Here is a 26,072-nt window from a genome sequence, read left to right as displayed (position 1 = left end):
AGAGAGACCAAGGCTGACAGCGCAGCTGCAAGCAGGGACCACGAGCCACTTGCGGGCGGGCCAGGGCGCAGGCGCGGAGCGGACGAGCCGCGCGCGGCCGCAGGCCCCACCTTCAGGCCGCGCGCTGATTGGCGCCGCCGCCGAGGGGCGGGGCCGGAGGCCACGGGCGGGGCGGGACCTGTGCGGCGCCTGCGCAGCACGGGGCCCCGCGCGCGGGCGGGTGGGCGGAGCGGGCCCCCCGAGCGGGGGCTGGCGAGCGCGGGGAGGGGGCCGAAAGGGCGGCAAAGCCGGCGCGCGCCCGGCTGGGGGCGGAGGGCGGAGGGCGGAGGCCCACGGGCCGGAACAGCCGCGGCAAGTGGCGGCGGCAGCGGCGGAGGCAGCTGAGGCGGCGGCGGCGAGCGGGGGTCCGGGCGGCAGCGGCGGCGGCGGGCCGAGGAGCCGGGCGCGATGGAGCGGAAGAGGTGGGAGTGCCCGGCGCTCCCGCAGGGCTGGGAGAGGGAAGAAGTGCCCAGAAGGTCGGGGCTGTCGGCCGGCCACAGGGATGTCTTTTACTATAGGTGAATGAACGTGCCGGCCGGGCAGGGCCCCAGCGGGCGCCTCCCAGCGGCCTCTGCGGCGGCCTGGGCGCCCCGACCCGGGCCGCGGACTGGGCCCCGCGCGTGCGTTGTGCGTGCATGCGTGCGTGCGTGCCGGCGCGCGGCGGGCGCCTGGCCCAGTGCGCGTGCGTGCCCGGCGGGCCCGGTCCCAGTGCGCGTGCGTGCCCGGCGAAGCCTTCGCTCAGCGTGCTTGCGCTCCCCCCTCAGCCGCATGGTCCTGGGACCGGCCCCGGGCTGGCGGCGGCCTTTGTTCCGCGGCCGCGGCGAAGCGGCCGGCTGGGCAAGGGGCACCCCGGCGCGGGCCAGACGCCGCTGGGAGGCGGGGGTGGGGGCTTGGGCTGTCCCTTTGGTCCTCATGGGGCGCTCTTGGGGCCGCGCGCAGCCTCGGTCGGGTGGGGATCCCGGGTTTCAGGGAGCAGGGTTTGCTCTGGGGGACCAGGGCGGGCTGCCTAGGGATGCAGGTTCCTGGGCCCTTAACAGGATGGCCTGGTCCTGGAGCTGCGTGTCTTTTAAGAGCCGCCCTTTCCCCATCCTTGGGTAGTGGCCTCTCCAGTCGCCAGACCGGGGACGCGGCCTTTGTGAGCTTCCCTCACCCAGACTGGGGGGAGGGCTGCCCTTGGCCTGAGAGAGGTGGCAGGGACCCCCCCACCCCCAGTGAAACAGAGTCAGTAGGCGGCTGGAAGCCCAGCCCCAGACCGTCAACCACCTGCTGTTTGCCTTTTCCTTCCTTTTTTTTTTTTTTTTTCCTCCTGATTGGTGGAAGATGCTTTTGTTTCTGAGCCAGGCTTGATGGCTTCCTCCCCTTTGCTTTAGGACCCTGACAAAAGAAAGGCAGGCGGGACACCTGCCACGTGTTGAATGCCTGCCAGGTGTTGGGGTGGGGGTGCAGCAGGTCCTGGGCCTTTGCTGTCCCCGTTTTGGGAGGAGTGAAGGAAATGAGCAGGGTAAGGATGGCAGCTCATCCAGGACAAGCTCAGGTTCTAGTGTTCAAAGAGTGCTGGTGGCCCTCCAGTGTGTACTGTAATTGGCTGCCCCTCCCGTAATGTCAAGCGTGAAATAGTGGGGTTACGATCATCATCTTTTAGGGAAACGTGTGTATTCCCCCTCACTGCGGCTGTCTGTGACGTCACTCCCTCGCTGGCTATTTAGAAAAGCTTCCTTCTGGGTGCGTGAAGAGGCCTCTCACCACCTCCCCTCATTTAATTCTGAGCCCACTTGTGTTCTCACTTCTTCCTTTTAGGTCTGAAGATTGAGGCAGGTCTCTGTTCCTCTAGTCCTTTGTTAATTTAACAGACGCCTCTGCAGCACATGCTGGGTGTCTGTCCTGGCCATTCACATGGGAGTGAGACCTGGCCCCTCCTCTCCTGGGTGACAGCTGGTACCCCAGCCATCACCCCTTTGCTTTCATAGTTAACAGGTGATGACATATGCAGAGAGATGTGGGGATCTGTGAGGGGCAGATGATGGGAGTGCCTGGTCGAGCTGGGGGCGGGTCAGTGAGGGGTTGTCTGGGGAGGCAGCACAGAGGTGAGCCCTGGCAGTGGAGCCAGGAGGAGGGTCCAGGCAGCACCAGCAGCCTGTGAGGAGGCTCAGGAGCTGAACCAGGGCCAGCGTGGCTAGAGGGCCGCAGCCCGTCATTGCCTCACCTCTTGTCCCCACCTGCCTGGGAACCTCTCCGGGCTTCCGTCAAGTGGGACCCCGCTCCATGGCCTCACCCCCGAGCATAGGGGTCTGGTGGTAGGGAAGGGCTCCAAACTGGGGCTGGACAGGTGGAATTTCAGGTTTCCCACGGCTCCAATGAGAGGTGAGGGCCTGAGACAGGATGCGGGGTGCGTGGTCCAGTGCCACTCCCAGGTCTCTGGTGTGGGTGACCTACCCTGTCCCAGCAGGTCGGAGATCTGGGGGGGATGTGATATGTTTTCTGGAATGTGGGCCCTTGGCCTTCTCACCACCTGATGCCGAGCCAGGTGACTAGGCAGGGAGCACAGATGGATTTCCCTGTTTTTTTTGTTTTTTTTTTTTAATATTTATTTATTTGGCTGCGCCAGGTCTCAGTTGCGGCACATGGAATCTTCGTTGCCACTTGCGGGATCTGTAGTTGTGGCATGTGGGATCTTTTAGTTGTGGGATAAATATCTAGTTCCCTGACCAGGGATTGAACCTGGACCCCCTGCATTGGGGGCGCGGAGTCTTAACCGCTGGACCACCAGGGAAGTCCCTTCCTGGTTCCTTAATGCAGAGGGAAGGCAGATCTCCGGTGCTGTTGAGTCGGACAGACCTGTCCTTGGATCTTAGCCCTGCCCCTAGGGATGTGGAACCTTGGTTTGCTAGTCCAGAGAGTGGGAGAGAGCCAGTGTGTTCTTTGCAGGAGAGGTGGAGCGACCTCACAGACCGTTGTGTAGGACTCACCCACACGCCCCTCCAGCTTGGCGACCTGGCCCTGAGGACTGGGAGATGGGGGTGGAGCATCTGGTTACAGCCTAGCATTTTCTTTGGAAAAATCATCTCCCTGCCTGACATTTACAATCCAGGCAAGAAGTTGAGGACTTGGAAGTTAGCGTCATTCTTTGGGGTGTGTGGAATAGAGGGGACTTTCCAGAGCTTTTTTTGTTTGTTTTTTTTGGCTGCACCATTGCAGCATGCGGGATCCTAGTTCCCTGACAAGGGATAGAACTCACGCCTCCTGCCTTGGGAGTGTGGAGGCTTAAACCACTGGACCACCAGGGAAGTCCCAGAGCTCTTTTTTTTTTTTTTTTTTTAAATAAATAAATAAATTTATTTATTTTATTTATTTTTCGCTGCATTGGGTCTTTGTTGCTGCACGCGGGCTTTCTTTAGTTGCGTCGAGTGGGGCTACTCTTTGTTGCTGTGTGTGGGCTTCTCATTGCGTTGGCTTTTCTTCTTGTGGAGCATGGGCTCTAGGTGCGTGGGCTTCAGTAGTTATGGCACGCGGGCCCAGTAGTTGTGGCTTGTGGGCTCTACAGCACAGGCTCTGTGTAGTTGTGGCACATGGGCTTAGTTGCTCCACGGCATGTGGGGTCTTCCCGGACCAGGGCTCGAGCTGCTTGGTAGGTGGATTCTTAATCGCTGCGCCACCAGGGAAGACCCCAGAGGTCATTTTAAAGGTGCAAATACTCAGGAAAGCAGGAGGTGCTCGGCAGGTTGACCCCCCTTCCTTGGGCAGCGGGCTCAGCTTAGCCAGAACCAGCTTCATCTTGCTGTTTGGGCCTCACTGGGCATCTCAGGTTACAAGCCTCCTTATAGGCCTGGGGTCAACACCCACTCATCACCCCTGTACAGCCCTGCATCCGGCCCAGGCCCTGGGCTCTGCGCTTGGTGCTGGCTCCATCCCCATGATGGCCCCAATGCTTCAGGGTCCCACCGACTCAGCCCAGGGCTGCTCTCTGCCCGGCTTCTGGCTACCTGTCTACCCACCGGGTAGGCCTGTTTCCGGAGAAAGACCGCAGTGCTCATTTTTGTTCTACACCTGTGGTTTTACTACAGAAGTTTTTTTCTTTCATTGGATAAAACAGCTCAGACATTTTTCTGTCCCAATACAGATCTGCAAAACCTGTTTTTAAAATTGAGATATAGTTCACATTCCATACGATTCAGTCTTTAAAAGTGTCCAATTCAGTTTTCATGCACCTATCACCACTCTCTAGTTCTGGAACGTTCTCATAACCCCAAAATGAGCCCTGTGTCATTAGCTCCCCAGCTCCTCGTAGCCCCCATCCACTCTCTGTCTTGCGTTCACTTTTGTGACAGCTTTATCGAGGTAGGAGTCACATGCAATACTGTTCACCCGTGTTAAAGCGTACAATTCACAGGTAGCTGCAGCCACCACCATGGTCAAAGTTAGAGCCTTTTCCTCCCCTCAGAAAAGCCCTAGACCTTTAACTATCTCTGCCCTTAGCCCTGCTCCCCAGCCCCTAATCTACAGTTCTGCGTTTCTGTTTCCCTGTCCTCATGCATTTTTTAAAGCAGAACAGCAGCAGGTGGGGTGACTGGAGGCCAAGAAGTGCTGGCGAGTGCTTGTCAGGGTCCTGGCCCTCTTTGTGGCCATAGTTGGAGCCAGAGTCGGGACTCAGGGTCCTTTCCGCTGCTCCAGGCACGTGGACTCTGTTCACGTCAGCCAGCACAGAGCATAATGGAAAAATGGATCTTCCAGAAGAGTCCACGGGAGTCTCAGAACCCAAGGTGGTGGGGCTGGCCCTGACCCAGGTGAGGCCCTGGTGGGGCTGGAACGGGTTCCACTCTTCCCACTTTTGCCACTTGTCCTCAGTGCCCAGGGACACCTGGAGGGGGTGGGCGTGTGCTGGCTTGAATTCAGGCTCAGCCTAGAGGCTCTCAGGGGAGATCAGCAAAGTGCAGGCTCTCGTTAGCCTCAGATGGAGAGTGACAGGGACGTCCTAGACGGGTGCCAGGCCTGCTGGAGGCTTCATGTGTGCCATTCACTGGTTTCTAGTACATTCAGGGCTGTGCAACCATCACCACTAATTCCAGAACATTCTATAACCCCAGAGAGAAGCCCCAGTCCCTGACAGCCAGGAACCCACTCTCTGTGTCTGTGGATTTGCCTCTTCTGGATGTTTCCCATCAATGGAATCACACACTGTGTGTGCTTCTGTGTCTGGCTTCTCTCACTGAGCATGATGTTCTCAAGGTCCATCCATGTGGTAGCAAGTGTCAGGGCTTCTTTCCTTTTCATGGCTGAGTGATGCTCCCATGTGTGGAGGGACATCTGGGCTGTTTTCACTCTGCCCAGTGAGTCATGCTGCTGTGAGTAATTAGGTGTAAGTTATTATGTCGACATGTGTTTTGATTTCTCTTGGATACTTAGGGGTAGAATTGCTGTTTAACCATTAGAGGAACTACCAGACTGTTTCCCAAAGTGGCTGCAGGAGTCCCCGTGCCCAGGGACGTGTCATTATTAATGCTCACTGGGTCCCGTTCTGGTCACCTGTAGCATGAACTCTTGAGTCTGCACTGCAGCTAGAGGTTCGTGTTAGCTTTTTCTAGAAAGGCGAGTCCCCTGCGCTGGTCCATGGGGTGAGCAGGATGGCAGAGCTTCACAGCCAGGTTTCAGGCTTTCCCAGCAGGTCCCGCCTGGACAGCTCTTTGGTGTCCTGGCCCCAAAACTGAGGTTTTACAGCCCAGCCCCGCCCCAGGACAGGTCCATAATGCTGTAATGGACCTGCTGTCCTTGGGTCTTTTCTCGAGAACATGGCCAGATTCTGCTTCTGGAATGTTCCAGAAACTCCAGCCAGGCTCCCAGGGCTGGACCCCATCCTTCCGAAGGTCGGGGCGTCCATCCCTGCTCTCGGCCTCGGCATCTGCTGCGCTGGGGAGAGGGTGGACCGGCCTGGCCTGGGCCCCCCCGGCCCCCCCCCTCCACTGACCGCGCTGTGTCCGCAGCCCGAGCGGGAAGAAGTTCCGGAGCAAGCCCCAGCTGGCGCGCTACCTGGGCGGCTCCATGGACCTGAGTACCTTCGACTTCCGCACGGGCAAGATGCTGATGGGCAAGATGAACAAGAGCCGGCAGCGGGTGCGCTATGACTCCCCGAGCCAGGTCAAGGTGAGCCCACGCCGACCACTCCTGGGTAGGGCTCACCCACCGTCCTGGAGTTAGAGACCTAGCTACTCACTGGGGGAAGCTCAGCAGCTGTGGGAAAGAAGACAGGAAACTGCCCATCATCTGTCCCCAGGAGAGGCTCGGGCACGGGGCCTGGGAGGTGGCTCAGCTCTGGTCCACACTTGGGTGCCTGGTGACCAGTGTGTCTGTGGGTCTCTGATGGACGCGTGTTCAGGGGACTTTGTTCCCTGCCCCAGCTGCAAAACAGGTGGCCAGGGCGCCCCCAGGCCCATGCTCTGCGGAGAACGAGGCGCGGGAGGTGAGAGGGGCGGGAGGTGAGGGGCGGGGGTGGGTGGCTGTGAGAGAGGGCAGGTGTGTGTCCAGAGCCCCCGCTGCGGCCACACTGAGGGCAGCGAAGCGGCTGGGCCTGGGCTTGGCATTGCCTCTGGATCCGTGGGTGCCACGGGGTGTGCTGGTGACCGGGGCCTGTTCCCCGAAGCCCCTTGCGGGGCACGGCTTTCTCGCTGACGGGGAAAGCCCGCTGAGGACCCTGCCCGACCCTGCAGGGCAAGCCCGACCTGAACACGGCCCTCCCGGTCAGGCAGACGGCGTCCATCTTCAAGCAGCCAGTGACCAAGATCACCAACCACCCCAGCAACAAGGTGAAGAGCGACCCCCAGAAGGCCGTGGAGCAGCCCCGGCAGGTGAGCTCCGGCGCTTGGTCTACTCTTCAGAGCTGAGTCCGCGGGCCCAGGGCCCCAGCGCCGCAGTCAGGAGCCGTCACCCCGGGGCACGGTCCTGTGGGCACCAGTGCCCAACACGCGTATGCGGGGCCTCCTCGGGCCGGCCGCTGTCTTGAACAGATTGATAAGATCCCACAAATGCAGTTTAGTGATCTGTTTTCCAAAAACTGAGCCTTAGCCGTGTTTTCACGCATCTTTACAAACGCCTGGTAGATAGCAGGGTGTGGAGGTGCTAGGCCAGAGCAGGGGGCCGTGGCCGTCAGAGGGGGAGACGCTCAGGGACCCTGCAGGGCATGGGCCCCGCCATGGGCAGCCACCCTGGGTGCTGTGCCGTTTGGGTTGGAGCCCTCTAGGTAACAGGTCAGAAGCCTGTGGGGCTGCCTGTCGCCCCCCTCCCCAGAGTCTGGAGGTGCGGTCGAGGGTGTGAGCTTGTTGCCCGTCCGGGGGCTCCTGGGTCCCCTGTCTGCACCAGGCAGTGCCCATGGACAGCGCTTGCTTGGGCTGTGGCAGGGGTTGGCTGGGGCTGTTGCCCTCGGCCCGTGGCTCGGCCCGGGGTAGAGGTTGGACCTCCCAACCCCCAACTCCAGGGTGAAGGGGAGCCACAGACGGTCCGATGGCACAGCTGATGTCCTGGGTCTTCGTCCTGCCGGAAACGGGGCTTGGGTTTCTGTGCCCTGCGAGGACCCTGGGGTGCGAGCAGCCCCAGCAAGTGTGGGGGTCAGAGGTCACACTGAGACACCCATCCTGGCCGCCTAGGGTCGCCTGCTCTGGGAGCAGGTGGCCTAGCCATCCCGTTGGCCTGATGTCTATCTGTGTGGCGGCAGCTCTTCTGGGAGAAGAAGCTGAGCGGCCTGAATGCCTTTGACATCGCGGAGGAGCTCGTGAAGACCATGGACCTCCCCAAGGGCTTGCAAGGTGACCCCCTGCGGGGGGCAGCGGGGAGATGGAGGAGGGATGAGGCCCGTGCTCCCCCAGCCTGGGGCCAGCCCGGCTGCACCTGACGCTGGGGCCGCGTCTGGTCACGGGGTCCTGAAAACACTTGGGGGTCTGATTTCCCTGCCGTGCCATAAAAGCATCCCTGCTGTCCCTGAGAGGGTAGTTGTCTGCCTGTATGTCGTGGGAGTGACTGCCCCCTTCCAGTGTCCAGGTGTGACATGGAAATGGCCAGGGAGGGCTCGATTCAGACAGGGAGACGCCTGGGGGGCAGGGCTCCTGGTCCTGCGACGGCTCCCCTGAGCGGGGCTGCCCGTGGGCTGTGAGGCCCTGGCACACGCAGGACCGGGCAGGGCTGGCTGTAAAGGGAGGTTCAGGATGAAATCGGGGCTGAGGGGGCAAGGCTGGTGCCCGCAGCGACCACCCTCCCTTGCCCGGCAGGCGTGGGTCCCGGCTGCACAGATGAGACGCTGCTCTCGGCCATCGCCAGCGCCCTGCACACCAGCACCATGCCCATCACCGGGCAGCTCTCAGCCGCCGTGGAAAAGAACCCCGGGGTGTGGCTCAACACAGCCCAGCCACTCTGCAAGGCCTTCATGGTGACCGACGAGGACATCAGGTAGCTCCCCCCGCCAGTGTCCAGGTGTGATGTGGAAGTGGCCGGGGGAGGGCTCGGTTCAGACAGGCGGGCGCCTGGGGGGTGGGGCAGCCTGTGGGGGCGGGAGAGGACGGGGCTCTTGGCCCTGCGATGGCTCCCCTGAGCAGGGATGCACGTGGGCTGTGAGGCCCTGGGTCAGGGGGCGCTGGCACACGCAGGACCGGGTAGGGTGGGCTGAGGGGAAGCGGGATGCGTCCCGGGCCCTGAATGCTGGGCCTGTGCTTGGCCAGGACCCCGTGGGTGGTGTCCAGGTGCGGGTAGAGCTGTCAGGGAGGGCCTCCTGGAAGGTGGTTGGAAGTGGCTCCTGGTCAGGAAACATCTAGAGGTGCTGAGAGGGTAGAACATGTGTCGTGTTCAGCTTTGAAACATCAGTTCACAGCTGAGGTTGGGAGAAGGCGGGGGGGTGGGGGGGTTGCTTAGGAACCCACAGGAGGGGCTAGAAGGCAGAGCAACTGCACCTGGAGCGCTGTGGGGGGCAGTCTCGGGACTGCAGGTAAAAGCCAGGTGGGTGCGAGAGGGCAGCTCTGTGCCCCGAGAGAGGCAAGGACACGGCGGTGAGACCACACACATGTGTACACACGTATGCACACACAGGTACACACGTGTACATACAAATGCATGCACTGCACATGCATGTACACGTACACACACATACACGTGTGCACGTTCACATACGTGTATGCACAGGGCTCATCCCTAGGAAAAGGGCAGGAAAAGAACACGACTGTCTGAAAAGTCCAGGCAGATCTTTAAAGCACAACTTGCAGAAATAGAAAGTGAGGTAGGAACCGCAGGTGTCAGGTCCAGCAGTGGCCGTGGCTGTGGTCCTGCCGGGAGGAGGGACTCGTGGCCGGTGGAGGGGAGCGACAGGCACAGAGTCAGGTCCACGTGCTGAGGGGGGCACCGTAGAGGCGGCAGGGAGGGGACAGGGGTCCCTGGCCCAGGCCGGCAGCCACCCTCTCAGCGGCGCTGATTTGGGGAGGGCCTGCGGGCTGTGCTGGGGATGGGGGTGTCTGTCTGGACAGGGCGCTCGCAGCACCCCCATCTCCCCAGAGATGGACATGCCCTGGCCAGCAGGTCTTCCTGTGTCCCCAGGAGGCAGGAGGAACTGGTGCAGCAGGTCCGCAAGCGGCTGGAGGAGGCGCTGATGGCCGACATGCTGGCGCACGTGGAGGAGCTGGCCCGGGACGGCGAGGCGCCGCTGGACAGGGCGGGCACCGACGGGGATGAGGATGACGGGGACCAGGAGGAGGGGCCCGACCAGGACCAGGAGATGGAGCACGTGTAGAGCGGGCACTGGCCGGGTCCCAGGCCCCAGCTCGCGTGAGCAGCGACCACGGGTGAGGGGTGGTCCGGGTCCCTGGGACCTGCCTTGTGCCAGTGGCAGCAGTGCTGGGCCGGGCGCCTCCCGAGAGCACCTGTCTTCAAGGAGGACAGCCTGCCAGGCGCGGATGGCGCCCTCTCTGTCCCTGCACGGGCCCCACCCGCCTGCCCTCCTGCACGGGGCCACCTGCAGACTCGGCTCTCACCCTGCCCAGGCGTGTCCCCTCCCCTGGGCCACGGGGACATGGCTGAAGCATGGCCTCTCGCCCGATGGACCCCCCCACGTCTGCCCCTCCTCGGGGTCACATGGCTCCGCACTGAACTCAGGCCAGCCTGGTCTCCGTGGCTGCTGCCCTGGACCTCTCGCACAGGACAGCTGCCACTGGGCCGCCTGCGAGGCTCCCCGTGGGGCTGGAGAAACATTTGTGGAACAGTCTCCCCTCCCAACCTGCACACGTGAGGGACGGTATCCCGGACCGCCCGTCAGCCCTTCCAGAAGGGGATGCAGCATGGCTCCCCGGGGCCCACCTGGCGGGCACAGTGCTCCCAAGAGCAAATGGCACAACCCGGACATTTTCCTTCAGTAAAACTCATGGTAGAGGCGAGGCCGATGTCCACGTAGCTGCTTAACCTGCTGTCTGTTGCACACAGACAGGAACTCAGGCTTCAGCGCCTGAAGACCTCGCTGTCTGCAGCCCGGCCCAGCCTGATGGTCAGCGCCGCGGACAGAGAACTAACTGCTCACGGCCGGACTCGGCCCAGGCTCCAGGCCAGCGCCGCCATCGGCTGACCTCCAGGCCTCGGTCTCGCCTCATAGAACAGGGACAGTGGCACTGATCTGGCAGGTGTGGGGCCTCCCACCACCGGGGGCCTCTGCATCCCTATCCCAGGCACATTTCCTGGCCGGGCCTGGGCAGTGGCCTCCGTGGAGCATGGGGTTTAGAGGCAGGCAGAGTCGTGCTGTCCCTCCCTGCAGTGAGTGCCCCGGGCCAGGGGAGCTTCTGCTACCCTGAGTGGACCCCGGGCCAGGCCCCTTCCCCTCAGCCCCAGGAATGCCCTTGGGGTGGCCCCCAGCCCCTCCATCAGCCTGGAGACACAAACCCAGGGCCGCTGCGGCCCCAGGGCCCACCAGCCCTGTCCCAGCCCTGCCACACGCGCGGCCGTGACTGTCGGTGGAGGGGGGGAGGGCGGGGCCTGGGTCGCTGCCTCATCGGGCCAGACACCCTGGGGTGCCGTGGCCTGCCCGGCGGGGCAACAGTGGCAGTGGGAGCCCCTCGGGGGTGGGACTCGCTGCCCACTCCCTCCAAGGACTCTGGCCCAGGAGGTTGGGCTGACTGCATCCTTCCTAGTCCAGTCAAAGCACAAAGCCCTGAGGACCGCGGCCGCTGCACTGTGGTGGCAGCAGTGACACTGCCGGGGTCCAGGCCATCACGGGCCCCAGAAACGCCCCTCCACAGGCTGCGGGCCCGAGGGAGGCTCCTGTGGGCGGTGTTGAATAAAGCGTGTCGGGCGAACGTGGTCTGGGGCCTTGGTTTATCAGAATCCCAGGTTTTGTGTCCTGAAGTTCATCCTCCTGCCCTGGGTTGGGGGATGGGAGGGGATGGCAGACCCCTGGCCTCTCCCAGACAGGCGGGCTTCCCATGGCCCCAAGTGGGGCCTCCTGACACTCTGGCCCCAGCAGTGTTGGCATGAGCTGGGTGTGGAGGTTTCCAGAAAGCTGGCACACTTGGGTGCCTTCTGCACAGTCCCTGCAGCTCCCTCGGAGGCCCCTGCCCAATCTGCGGTGGGGGCGGGGCTGATGCCAGGTGCACCCACGTCCTTCCTGGGAGAGACGAGGACCTGTCAGCAGGGTCCACGCCGGGAGTTCAGCAGGGGCTCCTCGCAGCCCAGCGCAGGGGCAGGGGAGAGGGTGCAGCTGAGCTGACCCTGCAGGCCTGGGCCAGTGCTGACAGGTGGCTGGGGAGGGCGGTGCTAGGACATCGGCCACACCGGCCCCCTTTTCAGCTGCCCCACCACCCCTGGTCGGGTGGTCATTGCTGGCTTTTCTCCCGACCCAAAGCCAGGGCGCGGGAGCTGGGAGAACCCTGGCCCCTCACCTGCCCAGGCACCCCAGATTGTTTTTTTGCGGGCAGCAGAGGGTCTGCCTTGCCCAGGGCGAGCAGGGTCCCTCCCCAGCTGCCTGGACACCCTCCTCACCCTTACTGTGTGGGTCCCACAGGTGTGGGCAGGGCGGGTCCTTCCGGAGGCTCCAGGGCAGCATCGGTTCCCGCCTTCAACTTCTAGAGGCGCCGCATCCCTGGCTCGCGGCCCCTCCTGCATCCTCACAGCCGGCAGCGCAGCATCTCCCGTCTCTCCCTGCCTCTGACCCTCCCGCCTCCCTCTTACAAGGACCCTGTGATGACACTGGGTCCCTCGGGGAATCCAGGGTCCTCCTCATCTCAGGGGCCTTAACTTAATCCCTCCTGCAAAGTCTCTGTCCCGTGAGGTGACACGTCCACAGGTCCCAGGGTGACTTTGGGGTACATTAGCCTCAAGACAAGTTTTCCTGTCTTGTCGAGGCCGCCCCTGGCCACATGGCCTCAGCTTCCACCATCTCTTCTTTCATCCCCAGCTCATTCCAGCCTGTTGGGCTTTGTCCCCCACTGTCCCCTCAAGGGGAATGAACAGCTGCTACAGAAGCCCTAGAACTGGCCAAGCTCAGGATGCATCGGGTTTGCAGAGCGAGGGAGCTGGAGGTGACCAGAGGCAACGATCCCTGGTGACAAGTTGGGAGTTTCCCAGTCAGAGAAGAGGCAGCAAGACCGGCTGGAGCAGAGGGGCCAGCTCGGATTTCTGGAACAGTCCACTGGGGCCCCCCGCCAGCCACGTGGCTGGAAAGTTCAAACTGGTGACGACAAATTACATGTTGCGCTCCTCAGCTGTCCTGGCCACATGGGGCTGGGGGCCATGACTGCACAAAGCAACAGGTAACATCTCCATCCACACCATCTAGAACACGGGTTCTGAGCCTTGGCGGGGGGAGGGGGTGGGCGACACCTGTAAGATCAGGTCTTATCAAAAATTGACCACACATGGGCTTTCCTGGTGGCGCAGTGGTTGCGAGTCCACCTGCCGATGCAGGGGACACGGGTTCGTGCCCTGGTCCGGGAAGATCCCACATGCCACGGAGCAGCTGGGCCCGTGAGCTACGGCCGCTGAGTCTGCGCATCCGGAGCCTGTGCTCCGCAACGGGAGAGGCCACAACAGTGAGAGGCCCACGTACCACACACACACACAAAAAAAACCCACACAGGGCTTCTCTGGTGGCGCAGTAGTTAAGAATTCGCCTGCCAATGAATGCAGGGGACACGGGTGCTGTCAGGCCCATGACTTCTTGTTGAAACCGTTTGGAAAAGAAATTGTTTCCCCCGGGACTTGGAACTGAGAGAGTACGAGCCGCTGGGCAAACGGATCTGCTCAGAAGAGTAAGGCCGCTCAGCACAGAGGAACCCGGGCCGCGAGGGGGGCCTCCCCAGGACCCTGTCCTCGCCCACACTTTGCACTTTGAGCCAGTGGATTCCCTCTTCTGCTTAAGTCAGTTGGAACAGACATTTGTCACCTGCAGCTCAGTCTGTCCTTGACCACGTCCCTGCTGACCCCACCTGAGATGCGCCACAGCCGAGGCCAGACTCGGTGGAAAACACCGCCCCCTGGGAGCCTCCAAGGACCGTCCTGGGGTCCCACCTGCTCAGATGGGGATGTGTGGTCCTGCTCACGAAGGCATCATGACTGGCCTTCCCGGGGCTGAGCTGCACTCCAGGTTGGGGGGAGCGGGGAGCTGGCAAGGAATGGGATGTCACTGCTGCCTGGGGCTGGCCCAGTGCCCACATGACAGGGCACCTCCTTATGGGATGGGGCAGCCAGGGTCAGGACAGGAGAGTGCCGTGAGGCAGGGTCGGGGGCAGCACCCCACTCGTTCCAGGCTCTGTCCAGGAAGTTTCCACAGGTACCAGGACATTCCAGCAATTTCACTTCTAGGTCCTCACACCCAGATCGCCTGCCCACTGGGGCTCTCAGCTGGCTTGCTCACCTCCAACCTCAGGTGGCACCTCACGCATGAACCCGATGGCCTGTGTGCTGTCTACACTGCAGCAGCCAGGCCAACCACCCATCCAATCATCTGTCCACCCATCCAACTTACGATGAGGACACGACTGAACAAAGCAGAGAAATCTCTGCCCTAGTGGAGCTGCCACTCCAGTGGGAGAGAGACAGGAACCATGATTTTAAAAATAAGTAAAACATGAAACACCTGCTGGTGATGAGTGCTTGGGAGAAAAATAAAACCAGGAAGGGCGATCAAGAATGTGTGGCAGGGTTGCAACTTAATAGGGTAGTCAGGGGAGGCGTCAAAGAGAAGGCAACATCAGAGCAAAGGCCTGGAGGTGAAAGAGGGAGCCTTGAGAACATCCGGGGGAAGAGAGGTGCAGGCAGAGGGCCCAGGGGCAGCACCATGCCTGGCACGTTGGATGAACAGTGAGGAGGCCCATGGCCATTACAACTTCTGTTTTTACCGAGAGCCATGGGGAACCATGGGAGGGTCCGGGCGATCCGCCTGCTCAGAACAGGCCACCAGCGAGGGCAGGTGTGGGGTAATCCGCCTGGCAGAGTCCTCCTAAGAGGATAAGGGCCCTCATTTTCCTGGGACCACACAGAATTAGCCTCGGGGACCCTGCCCTGCCCGACCCGTCCAGCTCTCGAGGAGCCTGGAGGGCGAGAGGGCCCTGGTCCAGCCCCCCAAGCAGTGTGGTCCTGGCACTGTGTGTGTCCTCCAGCTTCCTTCAATCTGGTAGGCACCAGTGGGGGTGGATGGACAGGAGAGTGAGTAGGCCCAGGTCCCTTGGCTCAAGTGACTGGCCAATGAAGATAACCCGTGACCCTGGCAGAAAGGAATGAGAAGTCCCTTCCTTCTGGCTGGGCTTGCTGGATAGGGGGTGTCAGCTAGAAGCCCTGGAGCCACCCCTGCCCGAGGGAACTACCCACTGGAGTTAAAAGGACCCAGAGACGGAGAGCCACATAGCTAAATACTGAAGCACCTGGATCCAGCCGTGCCTGAAGTCAGACCGTACCCCTGGACATTTCAGTTCCTGAAGCTCACAAAGACTCTCGTCTGCTCGGGATGACTTGATTCAGGTGTGAGTCCAGTGCACCCCAGAGCGGCTTGGCTAGGAAACCCTCCCCCTTGAGGATGGAGGTTGGGGCCTCTTGGGCAACGCTAGGAATTCCAGGAATGAGGGTGAGCAGCTCAGTGAGGCCGGGAGGGGAAGATGGACCTGCAGATGCCCAGCAATCATTGAGGGTGGAGGCTGGGCCATGGGACCACTGGGTCTGAAGTGCCCACCTCCCCACTGCCTGCCCCTGACATGCGACAACACCCAGAGGCATCTGGAGCCTGCCAACAATTGCCCCAAGAAGTCTTTATTGGCCCCCAGGGCCCTGACTCAGCCTCAACGTAGGGGCCACCCAGTAACCCCAGTGAGGGGGGTAGTCTCCTCTGTTCTCGGAGAAGTCTGTTTTTCCAGAAAATAAAAAGTCCAGGGGGGCTTCCCTGGTGGCGCAGTGGTTGAGAGTCCGCCTGCTGATGCAGGGGACACGGGTTCGTGCCCCGGTCCGGGAAGATCCTACATGCCGCAGAGCGGTTGGGCCCGTGAGCCATGGCCGCTGAGCCTGCGCGTCCGGAGCCTGTGCTCTGCAACGGGAGAGGCCACAACAGTGAGGCCCGCGTACCGCAAAAAAAAAAAAAAAGAAAGAAAAAAAGTCCAGGGGGTGGGCTCGGGGAGCATCTCCAGGTCACTGGAGGGTCAGGGTGCTCTGGTCCCTCCCCCACTAGAACTTCTGGTTCTTGCTCAGCCGGTTGTGGCGCCAGATGTTGTGTTTCCGCAGCAGCCGCCAGTACTCCCGGGTCTCGGGGTCCAGCTCCTCCAGATTCTTGGGGGGACCCACGTTCATCTGGAACAGCCTGACGGGGGAGTGGGCGGAGTCGGGGTTGCAGATCAACCCCCTTCCCCGCGACTCCCCCACCCCAGACCCCCTGACCTCAGGGCAGTCTCTCCCCACCCTGAGGACATGGAACAAGGGGGTGCCGGGTTGTGGAACAAGGGAGCGCCCCCATCCCAAGGGTGCTGGGATCTGAGGTGGGCGCACGCCAAACCTTCTGCCTCCTGGCCTTTGTCCGTGCCGCCTGCCCACCTGTAAGGCCTCCCCACCCACTCACTCAACCTTTCTAAACCTTCCCCAGCTCGAAGGATTGGCAGGTGGCAACGGCTTCTGCATCCTGCCAGTGCTCTCAGGGCCAAGAGCAAAATTCCCCCTGCAGCCCCCTGAAAGCTGGGCTCCATCAAGTTCCTGCCCTGTCTCCCCCTACTCTCCACCTTGCCTCCCGGGGTCCACTAATAAACCAGGTGCAGTTCTGCCTGGGGACTTTGCACTGGCTGTTCCCGCCCACCTCTAAAGCTCTGTCCACCCACTCAGGTCGACTCACACACCACCTCCCAGATCCTCAGATTTGGTTAGCCAGGCCCTCCGTACCCAGTCTTGGCCCACTCACCACTCAGGGTACTCGGAATCCGGCTTCAGGACCACATCCTGGCCCTCCTTGTAGATGTTGACACCCATGGCGTGCGTGGTGAGCCGGATGGGGTCTGTACACACCTCTGGGTCCTTCAGGGCCTCACCGACCACAGCGCCCTTGCCCCCCTTAATAACTACGGTGGGGGAGAATCATTTCAGCCCAGCTCCACCCTCGGGAGGCCAGCCGTCCCTTTCCGCCCTGGCTGGACCCTGTCTGCTGCATTCAAAATGATTTTAACTGGGACACGGATACTGCATTAAATGACACTGATATTCAGAGTAACCAAGTCATTCCTCTTTCCCATTTTCATTCCTTCTGTTTATCTCACGAAAAAAGAGCCTCCGCTGGCTGCTCTGCCTTTAAAACCTCACGTCTGCCAAATCCCTCCTTTCAACAAAGGAGATCGGGCAAGGCTGTAACCAGAGAAAATTTAAATAACCTTGTTTTGGTTTTAATACTTAGATGGGTCCCAATTTCTGGTGATAACCTGCCAAAGGTGACTGATTTGGAGGCAGAAACGTCATAGGGACCCAAGTCCATGACCTACTCCTACCCCCGCCCCCACATAAAACAAACAAACAAACAAACAAAAAACACTTGGGCCTGCGCGCTGAGTCCAATCGCGCCCTAGGTATCTCAAACTGCGCCTGCGCATACAGCTTAGCCTCTACGCTTGCGCGCTGACTCTAGGACGTGCCTCCCCAACCAGCGCTTGCGCACTACCAACTCCCCAATGTCCCTACCATTCCCAACTTGGTCCCTCCTAACCCAGCTCACCCGGTCTCTTGGCATAATCTCGTACATGGAGTCTTACAGAAGCGGCGGGATCCGGGAGCTCCCAAACCCGCCAGCCGGCCGAGCTCCACATAGCACCGAAGAGGCGCCTGGCCGCCATGACGTGTCCCGGCCGCCTGCACGTGCACGTTTCCGGAGGACGTCTGCGGCCGAGGGGTGCTTGGGAGTTGTAGGCTCCTAGAGATTTATGGGAAATGTAGTATTCCGGCCGTAAGCATACGTTGTGATTTCTTTAAACTTTTGTAGCTATCCCCAGGTGCTGCACGAGGCGACTTCCAAAGGATGTCCGACTTCTTGCCCTTCAGTTACTTATCACTTACTTTAAGTATCACAACTTATACATCCTTGATTCTAGTCAATGAGCAATTACTGAAAACCTAGAACTAATAAAAGTTAACACTATTATTAGGCTCATTATTTTCTAAACCTATTGCTAAATCTGTAACTAGCTCGATTTCGTTTAATTAGGAGGTAGGTACTATTATTATCCTTACAATTGAGGAAGCCTGAAGTTTAGGGAGGTAAAGTTAAGCCAGGCGAGCGATTCGGCCGCCCTACTGAGTGCCACACCGGAAGTCTGTCTATAATATGGTCCCCGCGTCGCTTCCGGTGTCCCTGGAGTCGAAAGAGTCCGCCTCTCACGCTCCTTTAGTATTTTCCAGTCCCATTTCTTCCCATCTGCCATTCCTTGGAATAATGAACAAAGCCGTAGCAGTCAAGCAGTGGTTTTAAACCGCACTTTGCGGTTCAGGAAACAGGCTCAGAAGCCAGTCCGAGCTTTCACTGTGCGTAAATGAAGGTTCGGGATTCGAACTCACTGTCCCAACATCTAGCGCCCCCGCACGGCCAGGCTGGCTGAGAGAACTACATTTCCCAGCAAGCCCCGCGGGCGTGCGCATGCCCAGTGGTCCAGGAACGCTGTGCGGACAGATCTGCCAGCGCCCAGTCCGGGAATTGGCGAGCGGCGGCGACTGGCAGGACCGGACGAGCCAGGGAGCGGGGACCTGGGGGCCTCGCGGGTTGAGGCCATCTCGTTTTGGGAAGTGAGTGTGCCGGCGGAGCAGAGCGAGGTCTGGAGCCAGCGCCTGAGGTCACGGGTCTGAAGTCTTGAGTCTGGGGTCTGCTAGAGGACTGGGGTCTTAACTCAGCTTTAGGCTCGAGTTGTGTCTTCAGGCTGGGTCTGAGTTCCAGGTCTGAGTCTGGGGTCGATCCTCAGGTTGGCATTGGAGGTTTTGAGATGAGAGTCCGCTTTCTGGCATCTTGGAACTCTAGAATTAAGTCTGAAATTATGGGTCTGAAGTCTTGGACTGAGGTCTTGAGACCTGGGTCTCGGCGACCTACACCGGTCGGGTCTATATAGTCAGAGTATGTCTCCAGCCTCCACATCCCCGTGGAGGAAGACTTGGAAGAACCAGGGCCGGGGTGAACAGGGTCCACGGATGGGGAGTGGTCTGGAGCAACGGGTACAGGGGAATCCCCCGGGGTTTGGAGCCTGGGAAGCCACAGCCTTACAGTTGCTCATTCTGCACCTCAGTTTCCTTGTCTGTAAAATGAGGATCATAGCAGAACCTTCCTTGCGGGGTATGATGGGGATTAAATTATGTGTCCTGTATGAATACATACCAGGTGAGAGCCTGGTACCAAATTGGCAACCAGGAAATCTCATCTTTGATTCTCTCTTTCAGATGCTGGCTTGAGCCCAGGGTCCAGGCATGGAATTCCTGACAACCTCCCAACCCCCTCCAGGGCCTCCAGCCATGGACTTGGAGGAGCCCAGGGACACACTTTCACCCTCTCAGGACCTCACCCCTGATTGCCAGTGGGACCCGGCACCAGGAGGCCCCGGCAGCCTGAGTCAGATGGAACTTGATGGGCTAAATATTCAGGACCTGCTGCAACAGTTTGAAGCTCTGCCAGGTGATCTGGTGGGCCTGTCCCCAGACGGACCCCCATGCCCCTTGCACATTGCCACTGGCCACGGCCTGGCCTCTCAGGACATCACTGATGCCCATGGACTCTTGTCCGCCGAGGCTGGCCGGGAAGACTTGCTGAGCCTCTTGCAGCAAGACGAACGCCCTCCTTCCCAGTCAGGTCCCCAGGAACCTCCAGACCCTGCTCCTCGCCTCTTGCAGCCCCCTGATGACCCAGAGGGGGATATGGGCCCCCAGGAGTGGGCAGAAGGAGCCTCTGTCGAGCAGGACGAGGGCAGGAGCTCAAGCAGCTCCCCAGAACCCTGGCTGGAAACAGTACCTCTAGTCACTTCTGAAGAGCCACCTGCCAGTGCCCAGGTAGAGCCCGCCCCGCCCCCCCAGACCGCTCCACTGCTGGGAGCCAAGCAGGAGGACTCAGGCCTACCCCTCTTCTGTCTTCTTCCAGAGCCCCGAGACCCTGGCTTCCTACCCTGCCCTCCAGGAGGGTGAGTGTTCCGCCCACACTGGCCCCAGGGACTTCGGGGTTTCAGAACAGCCCGACTCAAGCTCCCAAAACCTGGCACAAAGTTGCTTCTAGAGAGGTTCTGAGGTTGGTTTTGAATAGATTCCAGACAACTGAAAGAAGAGAGACAGTCCTGAGAATGTTCTAGAATGAATAGGGAGCGTTAGGGCAGACTTGGCAAATTGTAGCACTTGACTTGATTCTAGAGCAAGGGTTGGTAAATTACCATCTGTGGACTTTCTGGTATGTTTTGTGAGCTAAGACAGCTTCTGCATTTTTATTTATTTATTTAATTTATTTTTTTTTGGCCACGCCACGCAGCATGTGGGATCTTAGTTCCCCGACCAGGGATTGAACCTGCACCCCCTTGCAGTGGAAGCGTGAGTCCTAACCACTGGACCACCAGGGAAGTCCCATGCATTTTTTTTTTTTTTTTTTTTTTTGCTGTACGCGGGCCTCTCACTGTTGTGGCCTCTCCCGTTGCGGAGCACAGGCTCCGGATGCGCAGGCTCAGTGGCCATGGCTCACGGGCCTAGCCGCCCCACAGCATGTGGGATCTTCCTGGACCGGGGCACGAACCCGCGTCCCCTGCGTCGGCAAGCGGACTCTCGACCACTGCGCCACCAGGGAAGCCCATGCATTTTTATTTTTATTTTATTTATTATTATTTTTTAATTTATTTTTGGTTGTGTTGGGTGTTCATTGCTGCTCATGGGCTTTCTCTAGTTGCGGCGAGCAGGGGCTGCTCTTCGTTGCGGTGCGCGGGCTTCTCATTGCGGTGGCTTCTCTTGTTGCAGAGCACGGGCTCTAGGCGCACAGGCTTCAGTAGTTGTGACACGCGGGCTCAGTAGTTGTGGCTTGCGGGCTCTAGAGCCAGGCTCAGTAGTTGTGGTGCATGCGCTTAGTTGCTCCATGGCATGTGGGATCTTCCCAGACCAGGGCTCAAACCCGTGTCCCCTGCATTGCCAGGCAGATTCTTAGCCACTGGGCCACCAGGGAAGCCCCCATACATTTTTAAATGGTTGAAAAAACTTGAAAGAACATTTTTTGACAGGTGAAAATGATAGGCAATTCAAATTTCAGCATCCGCAAATAAAGTTTTATCGGGACAGACTCATGACCATTCATTAGCATGTTGTCTGTGGCAGTTTTCATGTTACAACAGCCAGACTGAGTAGTTACAATGGAGACCATCTGGCCCACAAAATAAAAAATATTTACTCTTTGGGCCTTTGCAGAAAAGCTTGCCAATCTGCTCTCAAGGCATGAGAAGTACCTGTTCTGGCCACCTGGAATGTTCTAGAACATTCTCCCCCACACTATCTGAGGCTCTAGGTCAAAGAACAAGTTCTGTGGTTGTGGGAAAGGAAGCTGGTTTGAACTTGTAGTTCCAAGAAGGTTCTAGAGTCATGGGTGGAGCTGTGATTCACCTAGAGAGTTCCAGAACCTAGCATTTTGCCTGTGGTTCTAGATTAAAGTGACCTCAGCTGATGAGGGTGTTCTGGAATGATGAACAGAGCTGTCAGGTTCTACTCAGACTGGGGAGTTCTAGAACCATGGAGTGAATAGAATTTATCTCTGGTTCTAGACCTTTAGGAGCTGTACTAGAACTGGGCAGAACTGTCCAATTCTAGAAAGTTCTACAGCTATACAACAGAAATAGAATTTGAGCCACATGTCACTTGAAATTTTTTAGTTATCCACATTAAAAAAGCAAACACTGGGCTTCCCTGGTGGCGCAGTGGTTGGGAGTCCGCCTGCCGGTGCGGGGGACACGGGTTCGTGTCCCGGTCCAGGAAGATCCCACATGCCGCGGAGCGGCTGGGCCCGTGAGCCATGGCAGCTGAGCCTGTGCGTCCGGAGCCTGTGCTCTGCAATGGGAGAGGCCACAGCAGTGAGAGGCCCACGTACTGCAAAAAAAAAAAAAAAAAAAAAAAAAAGCAAACACTAAAAATTAACTTTAATAACATTTAAATTAAGCTCATATATTTAAAATGTTATTTAAACATACAGTCAACATTTTATAATTTTACATTTTTTTAATGAGAGCTTCTAAATCTGGTGTGCATTTTACACTTACAGCACATCTAAGTCCAGACCAGCCACATTTCAAGTGCACAATACCCACATGTGCCTGGTGGCTACCATATTGGATGGTGCAGTTCTAGAACCCAGAGCAGAGTTATCTGTTGTTCTGGAATGCTTAGATCATGAAGGACAGTGGGCAGAACTGGCTATCCTTTAAGTTCACGGGAATGTGGTTTCATTCCCTGTGGCCTGTGTTTCTCCAAAAAGCAATAGCTATTGGTTAGAATATTCTAGAATCACTGGCACTGCTGTCTGGCTCTAGGTTGCTCAGGGAATTCTAGAGCCATGGGGGCAAAGCTTTTTGTGGTTCTGAGCTGGGTTGGGGGGATTCTAGAACCATGAGCAGAGTTGTTCGTTTCTGGATTTTTCAGATAATTCTTAGAATTGCCCAGTGCATCTGCAGTTGTGAGTTATTGAGGGAATTCTAGAACCACAGGAGGAGTTTCCCAATGCTATCTTTTTTTTTGTTGTTTTGTTTTGTTTGTTTGTTTGTTTGTTTTGCGGTATGTGGGCCTCTCACTGTTGTGGCCTCTCCCGTTGCGGAGCACAGGCTCCGGACGCGCAGGCTCAGCAGCCATGGCTCACAGGCCCAGCCGCTCCGCAGCATGTGGGATCTTCCCAGACCGGGGCATGAACCCGTGTCCCCTGCATCGGCAGGCGGACTCTCAACCACTGCGCCACCAGGGAAGCCCTCCCAATGCTATCTTGATCAAGACGTTCTGGAATCACGTAGTGGAAAAGTGTGATTCTGGAGCAGTGTAGGTTTCTAAAATCCCAGGCAGAATTCTGTGGTTTGAGACGTGTCAGGGAGTTCTAGAATCACAGATCAAGAACCACCTGGGTTTCTGGACAGTATGAGAGTCTGAGGTATATGGACAGTTTCCTCTTTCTACTCTGTTTGGGCAGTTCTATGACCATGGAGTAGAGTTGTCTGTGGTCCTGGGCCGATAGAGAATTCTAGAGCAGTGGGCAGAGCTGACTGGCTGTAGATTGATTGGGATTCATCCAGCAGAGTTGACTATGGTTCTATAATGTCAAGGGTTTTAGAAATAGGAGTGGGACTGTCTGGTTCTAGCCTGATTCCTGGAATTCTAGCAACACAGGGTGGTGCTGTCTATGGGCACTAGAGCTGTTTCTGGCCGTGGTTCTGGATGCAGAGCCTGCTCCTGAAACCGCGTCCTCTGCCTGGGAGTCCTTGAGCTGTGGACGGAGCTGGCTCTAGACTGACGGAGGGCTCTACATCCATGAGGGCCAAGCCACTGATCTGTGGCTCCGGCTGATAGGGTGGCTCTGGGACCGTGGGCAGACGTGTGTGGCTCCAAGTGCCAAGCCGTGGGGCAGAACTCTCTGTGCTTCCAGACCATTCAGGGCTCTGGGCAGAGCCCGCAGGGGTAGGCGAGCCTGGCAGAGGTTCTAGGGGGCTGACCCGTCTCTGCTGTCGCCCTCAGCGTCCGGCCCCTGTGACCACGAAGACCTCCTAGATGGTGTCATATTCGGGGCCAAATACCTGGGCTCCACCCAGCTGGTGTCCGAGCGAAACCCGCCCCCCAGCACGCGCATGGCGCAGGCCCAGGAGGCCATGGATCGCGTCAAGGTGAAGCCAGGGGCTGGCAGGTGGGTGGGGGGCAGGTGGGCTGCAGGCCGGGTCCCCCGAGACCCTCTGAGCCTGGCGGGTCAGAGTCTGGGTCTTTGGGGGCCTCCACGTCCCACCCCGCCCCCCGCAGGCCCCCGAGGGGGAGACCCAGCCGATGACAGAGGTAGACCTCTTCGTCTCCACCAAGAGGGTCAAGGTTCTGACGGCTGACTCCCAGGTACGGGGCCCAGGCCTGGCCTCTGGAGTGTGGGCGCCTCTGCTGAGGGTGAGGCCGAGTGAGGCCCCCGCAGCCCACCCAGCCCGGTCTCCCCGCCCCCTCCAGGAGGCCCTGATGGACCATGCCCTGCAGACCATCTCCTACATCGCCGACATCGGCAGCGTCCTGGTGCTCATGGCCCGGCGGCGGCTGGCCCGGCGGCCGGCACCCCAGCCCCACAGCCGCCGGCTCTACAAGATGATCTGCCACGTTTTCCACTCAGAGGACGTGAGCAGCGGGCTCCGGGTGTCCTGAGGGCGAGGGGGACCTCACAGCGGCCCCTGCTCTCCACCAAAGCCCCACCTGGTCGCACTGTCACCCCAGCGTCCTTCCATCCTCACCCTCCTGAAGGCCCTGAGCCATATATTCCAGGCCTTCCTGTAAGAGCCTGAGACTGGCAGCCGTCTCCCCAAACCCTCCCTGCCCCAGGCCTGTCTCCCTTCCCCTCCCCCTAGATGCTTGGCCAGCGGCTGGCAGGCCAGTCCCACTTGGGGGTGGATGGGCTGGTAGTAGGGATGTCAGTGGCTGGGGGGGGGACCTGAAGGAGGTGGGTGGGACCCCCAGAGAGGTGCCGCCCACCCCACAGGCCCAGCTCATCGCCCAGGCCATCGGCCAGGCCTTTGCCGTGGCCTACAGCCAGTTCCTGCGGGAAAGCGGGATCAACCCCAGCCAGGTGGGCTCCCAGCAGAGCCAGGGGGCCACGGGCCCCGGCCACCTCCACAACGGGGACCTCGACCACTTCTCCAACAGTGAGAACTGCAGGGAGGTGAGCAAGCAGGTCCCCCCATCCCGGCCCACCAAATGGCCCTGAAGCCCTCCCGCGCCCCCCACCCACCTCCTCCTACCTCCTCCAAGCAGCCCTGAAGCGCCACCTGTGACCCCCCAGGTGTGCATCGAGAAACGCCGGGGTGAGGGTCTGGGCGTAGCCCTGGTGGAGTCGGGCTGGGGTTCCTTGTTGCCCACGGCCGTCATCGCCAACCTGCTGCACGGGGGCCCCGCCGAGCGCTCAGGGGCCCTCAGCATCGGAGACCGCATCACTGCCATCAACGGGACCAGCCTGGTGGGGCTGCCCCTCGCCGCCTGCCAGGCTGCCGTCCGCGTGAGTTCTCCGGGGTGGCCGGGGCAGAGGGCCTGCGAGGGCCCCCCAGATGGCAGGCCCCCCTTCCCCACGTGGCCAGGGAGGTGAGCCCGAGGCCAGGTCTCTGTGTCTCAGTCCAGAACGGGCAAGTAGAGCTTCAAGTCCTACCCGCTCCCGTGCACTCTGGGAAACCGAGGCTCAGAGAGGGTAAGTCCAGGGACACCGCTCTGGTGCGGGAGCAGGATTGGAACACAAGGCCTGTCCTCTCTGCCATGAGGCAGCAAGTGTATTCTTGAGTTGCCCAGACTGGGAGACTGAGGTTCAGAGATGGGGAGGGGCCTGGCCAGGCCAGAAGGGCAAGTCTGACACGGTTCACGCAGTGTGTTACTGAGTGCTTGTAACCGTGCCTTGTGGGCACTGCTAGAACCTTGCTTTTGACCATGAGGAAACTGAGGCCCAGGGAGGTGAGAGGTGGCACAGCTCTGACTCCAAGGCCGCCCAGCTCTGGTCTGCATTCTTAACCACTTCTCAAGGGGTCTTGTAGAATCTATAGGTTCCATTTTATGAGTGGGTAAACAGGCCCAGGAGGGGCTGCAGCCCAACAGGAAGTCTGGCAGCCCCCCCGGAGGCCCAGCCAGGCCAACAGCCCCCATCCTGCACAGGAAGTGAAGTCTCAGACGCTGGTGACCCTCAGCATCGTCCACTGCCCGCCGGTCACCACGGCCATCATCCGCCGGCCCCACGTCCGCGAGCAGCTGGGCTTCTGCGTGGAGGACGGCATAGTGAGTCCCCAGCCCAGGGACCCGGTGGGGGGTGGGCGGCCCCAGGCGTGGCCCCCTGAGCAGCGTGGCCCTTCCTGTCCCCCCAGATCTGCAGCCTCCTCCGGGGTGGCATTGCCGAGCGCGGGGGCGTCCGCGTGGGGCACCGCATCATTGAGATCAATGGGCAGAGTGTGGTGGCCACGCCCCACGCCCGCATCATTGAGCTGCTCACGGAGGCCCACATTGAGGTGCGCTGCGCAGGGGTGGTGGGCGGGGCCTGAGTGGGAGGAGGCCACCTCCAGCTGCCGCCTCCTCTCCGCCGCCAGGTCCACATCAAGACGATGCCTGCTGCCACCTACCGCCTGCTCACAGGCCAGGAGCAGCCGGTGTACCTGTGACCGGCCACCTTCCCCCCACCACTGTGCCTTAGCCCCCGCCAGCCCTGGAACTCTGTCCGCGGACCCTCCTCGGCTGGCCAGGGCCCCAAAAGTTTCTTGGTTCTACATTATTTTCTTATGTAAAAAATTAAAAGCTTATTGAATGGGCAAAGTCTCAGATCTGGGTCTGTGGGGTTGAGGGAGGAAAGACAGCACCCTACTCTGGCCCCTTGTCCCTGGAAGTCACTAGAA

At 59.7% G+C, this 26,072-nt stretch overlaps 3 protein-coding genes across 10 annotated transcripts; 2 read left to right on the top strand and 1 right to left on the bottom strand.

Annotated features, from left to right (window-relative positions):
* The first annotated feature begins 263 nt into the window (after positions 1-263).
* Positions 264-11,342, top strand: MBD3 (methyl-CpG binding domain protein 3). 4 transcript variants are annotated; one of them, XM_081232293.1, is made up of 6 exons: positions 264-557; positions 6,015-6,174; positions 6,777-6,875; positions 7,739-7,829; positions 8,289-8,466; positions 9,583-11,342. In XM_081232293.1, the coding sequence occupies exons 1-6, from the start codon at positions 448-450 to the stop codon at positions 9,791-9,793; spliced, it is 849 nt and encodes a 282-aa protein (XP_081088419.1). In that variant the 5' UTR covers positions 264-447; the 3' UTR covers positions 9,794-11,342. The 4 variants fall into 4 exon arrangements, with proteins under 4 accessions (XP_081088419.1, XP_081088417.1, XP_081088420.1 ...); XM_081232291.1 differs by having other exon boundaries at positions 270-557; positions 6,738-6,875; XM_081232294.1 differs by having other exon boundaries at positions 273-461; positions 6,738-6,875.
* Positions 11,343-15,269: 3,927 nt separating this feature from the next.
* MRPL54 (mitochondrial ribosomal protein L54) lies at positions 15,270-17,383 on the bottom strand. The gene is made up of 3 exons (XM_081232296.1): positions 17,216-17,383; positions 16,415-16,571; positions 15,270-15,826 (listed from the first exon to the last, which is right to left on the bottom strand). Exons 1-3 carry the CDS (start codon positions 17,331-17,333, stop codon positions 15,694-15,696), a joined length of 408 nt encoding a protein of 135 aa, XP_081088422.1. The 5' UTR covers positions 17,334-17,383; the 3' UTR covers positions 15,270-15,693.
* Positions 17,384-18,154: 771 nt separating this feature from the next.
* Positions 18,155-25,992, top strand: APBA3 (amyloid beta precursor protein binding family A member 3). Of its 5 annotated transcripts, none has more exons than XM_081230742.1 (11): positions 18,157-18,276; positions 18,980-19,521; positions 19,610-19,649; positions 23,203-23,348; positions 23,479-23,565; positions 23,671-23,832; positions 24,191-24,370; positions 24,491-24,703; positions 25,345-25,464; positions 25,551-25,691; positions 25,770-25,992. In XM_081230742.1, exons 2-11 carry the CDS (start codon positions 18,991-18,993, stop codon positions 25,839-25,841), a joined length of 1,692 nt encoding a protein of 563 aa, XP_081086868.1. In that variant the 5' UTR covers positions 18,157-18,276; positions 18,980-18,990; the 3' UTR covers positions 25,842-25,992. The 5 variants fall into 5 exon arrangements, 4 of the variants coding, with proteins under 4 accessions (XP_081086870.1, XP_081086869.1, XP_081086868.1 ...); XM_081230741.1 differs by having other exon boundaries at positions 18,157-18,303; positions 18,919-19,521; XM_081230744.1 differs by lacking the exon at positions 24,491-24,703 and having other exon boundaries at positions 18,155-18,303; positions 18,919-19,521.
* The last annotated feature ends 80 nt before the right edge of the window (positions 25,993-26,072 follow it).

Source organism: Mesoplodon bidens (genome assembly GCF_964165515.1).
Source record: "Mesoplodon bidens genome assembly, chromosome: 4".
NCBI lineage: Eukaryota > Metazoa > Chordata > Mammalia > Artiodactyla > Ziphiidae > Mesoplodon > Mesoplodon bidens.
The sequence above is the reverse complement of the archived record's forward strand: the minus strand, read 5'-3'. Positions and strand labels throughout refer to the sequence as shown.

Excerpts from the sequence above, each read along its gene's own strand:
- MBD3 (XM_081232291.1), top strand. The coding sequence starts at position 448 with ATGGAGCGGAAGAGGTGGGAGTGCCCGGCGCTCCCGCAGGGCTGGGAG. Across the intron at positions 6,876-7,738 it reads CCGTGGAGCAGCCCCGGCAG|CTCTTCTGGGAGAAGAAGCT; the intron begins GTGAGCTCCGGC and ends GTGTGGCGGCAG. Across the intron at positions 7,830-8,288 it reads CCTCCCCAAGGGCTTGCAAG|GCGTGGGTCCCGGCTGCACA; the intron begins GTGACCCCCTGC and ends CTTGCCCGGCAG.
- MRPL54 (XM_081232296.1), bottom strand. The coding sequence starts at position 17,333 with ATGGCGGCCAGGCGCCTCTTCGGTGCTATGTGGAGCTCGGCCGGCTGG. Across the intron at positions 16,572-17,215 it reads AGATTATGCCAAGAGACCGG|TTATTAAGGGGGGCAAGGGC; the intron begins GTGAGCTGGGTT and ends CCCCCACCGTAG. Across the intron at positions 15,827-16,414 it reads GATTCCGAGTACCCTGAGTG|GCTGTTCCAGATGAACGTGG; the intron begins GTGAGTGGGCCA and ends CTCCCCCGTCAG.
- APBA3 (XM_081230741.1), top strand. The coding sequence starts at position 18,946 with ATGGAATTCCTGACAACCTCCCAACCCCCTCCAGGGCCTCCAGCCATG. Across the intron at positions 23,566-23,670 it reads TTCTGACGGCTGACTCCCAG|GAGGCCCTGATGGACCATGC; the intron begins GTACGGGGCCCA and ends CGCCCCCTCCAG. Across the intron at positions 24,371-24,490 it reads ACAGTGAGAACTGCAGGGAG|GTGTGCATCGAGAAACGCCG; the intron begins GTGAGCAAGCAG and ends GTGACCCCCCAG.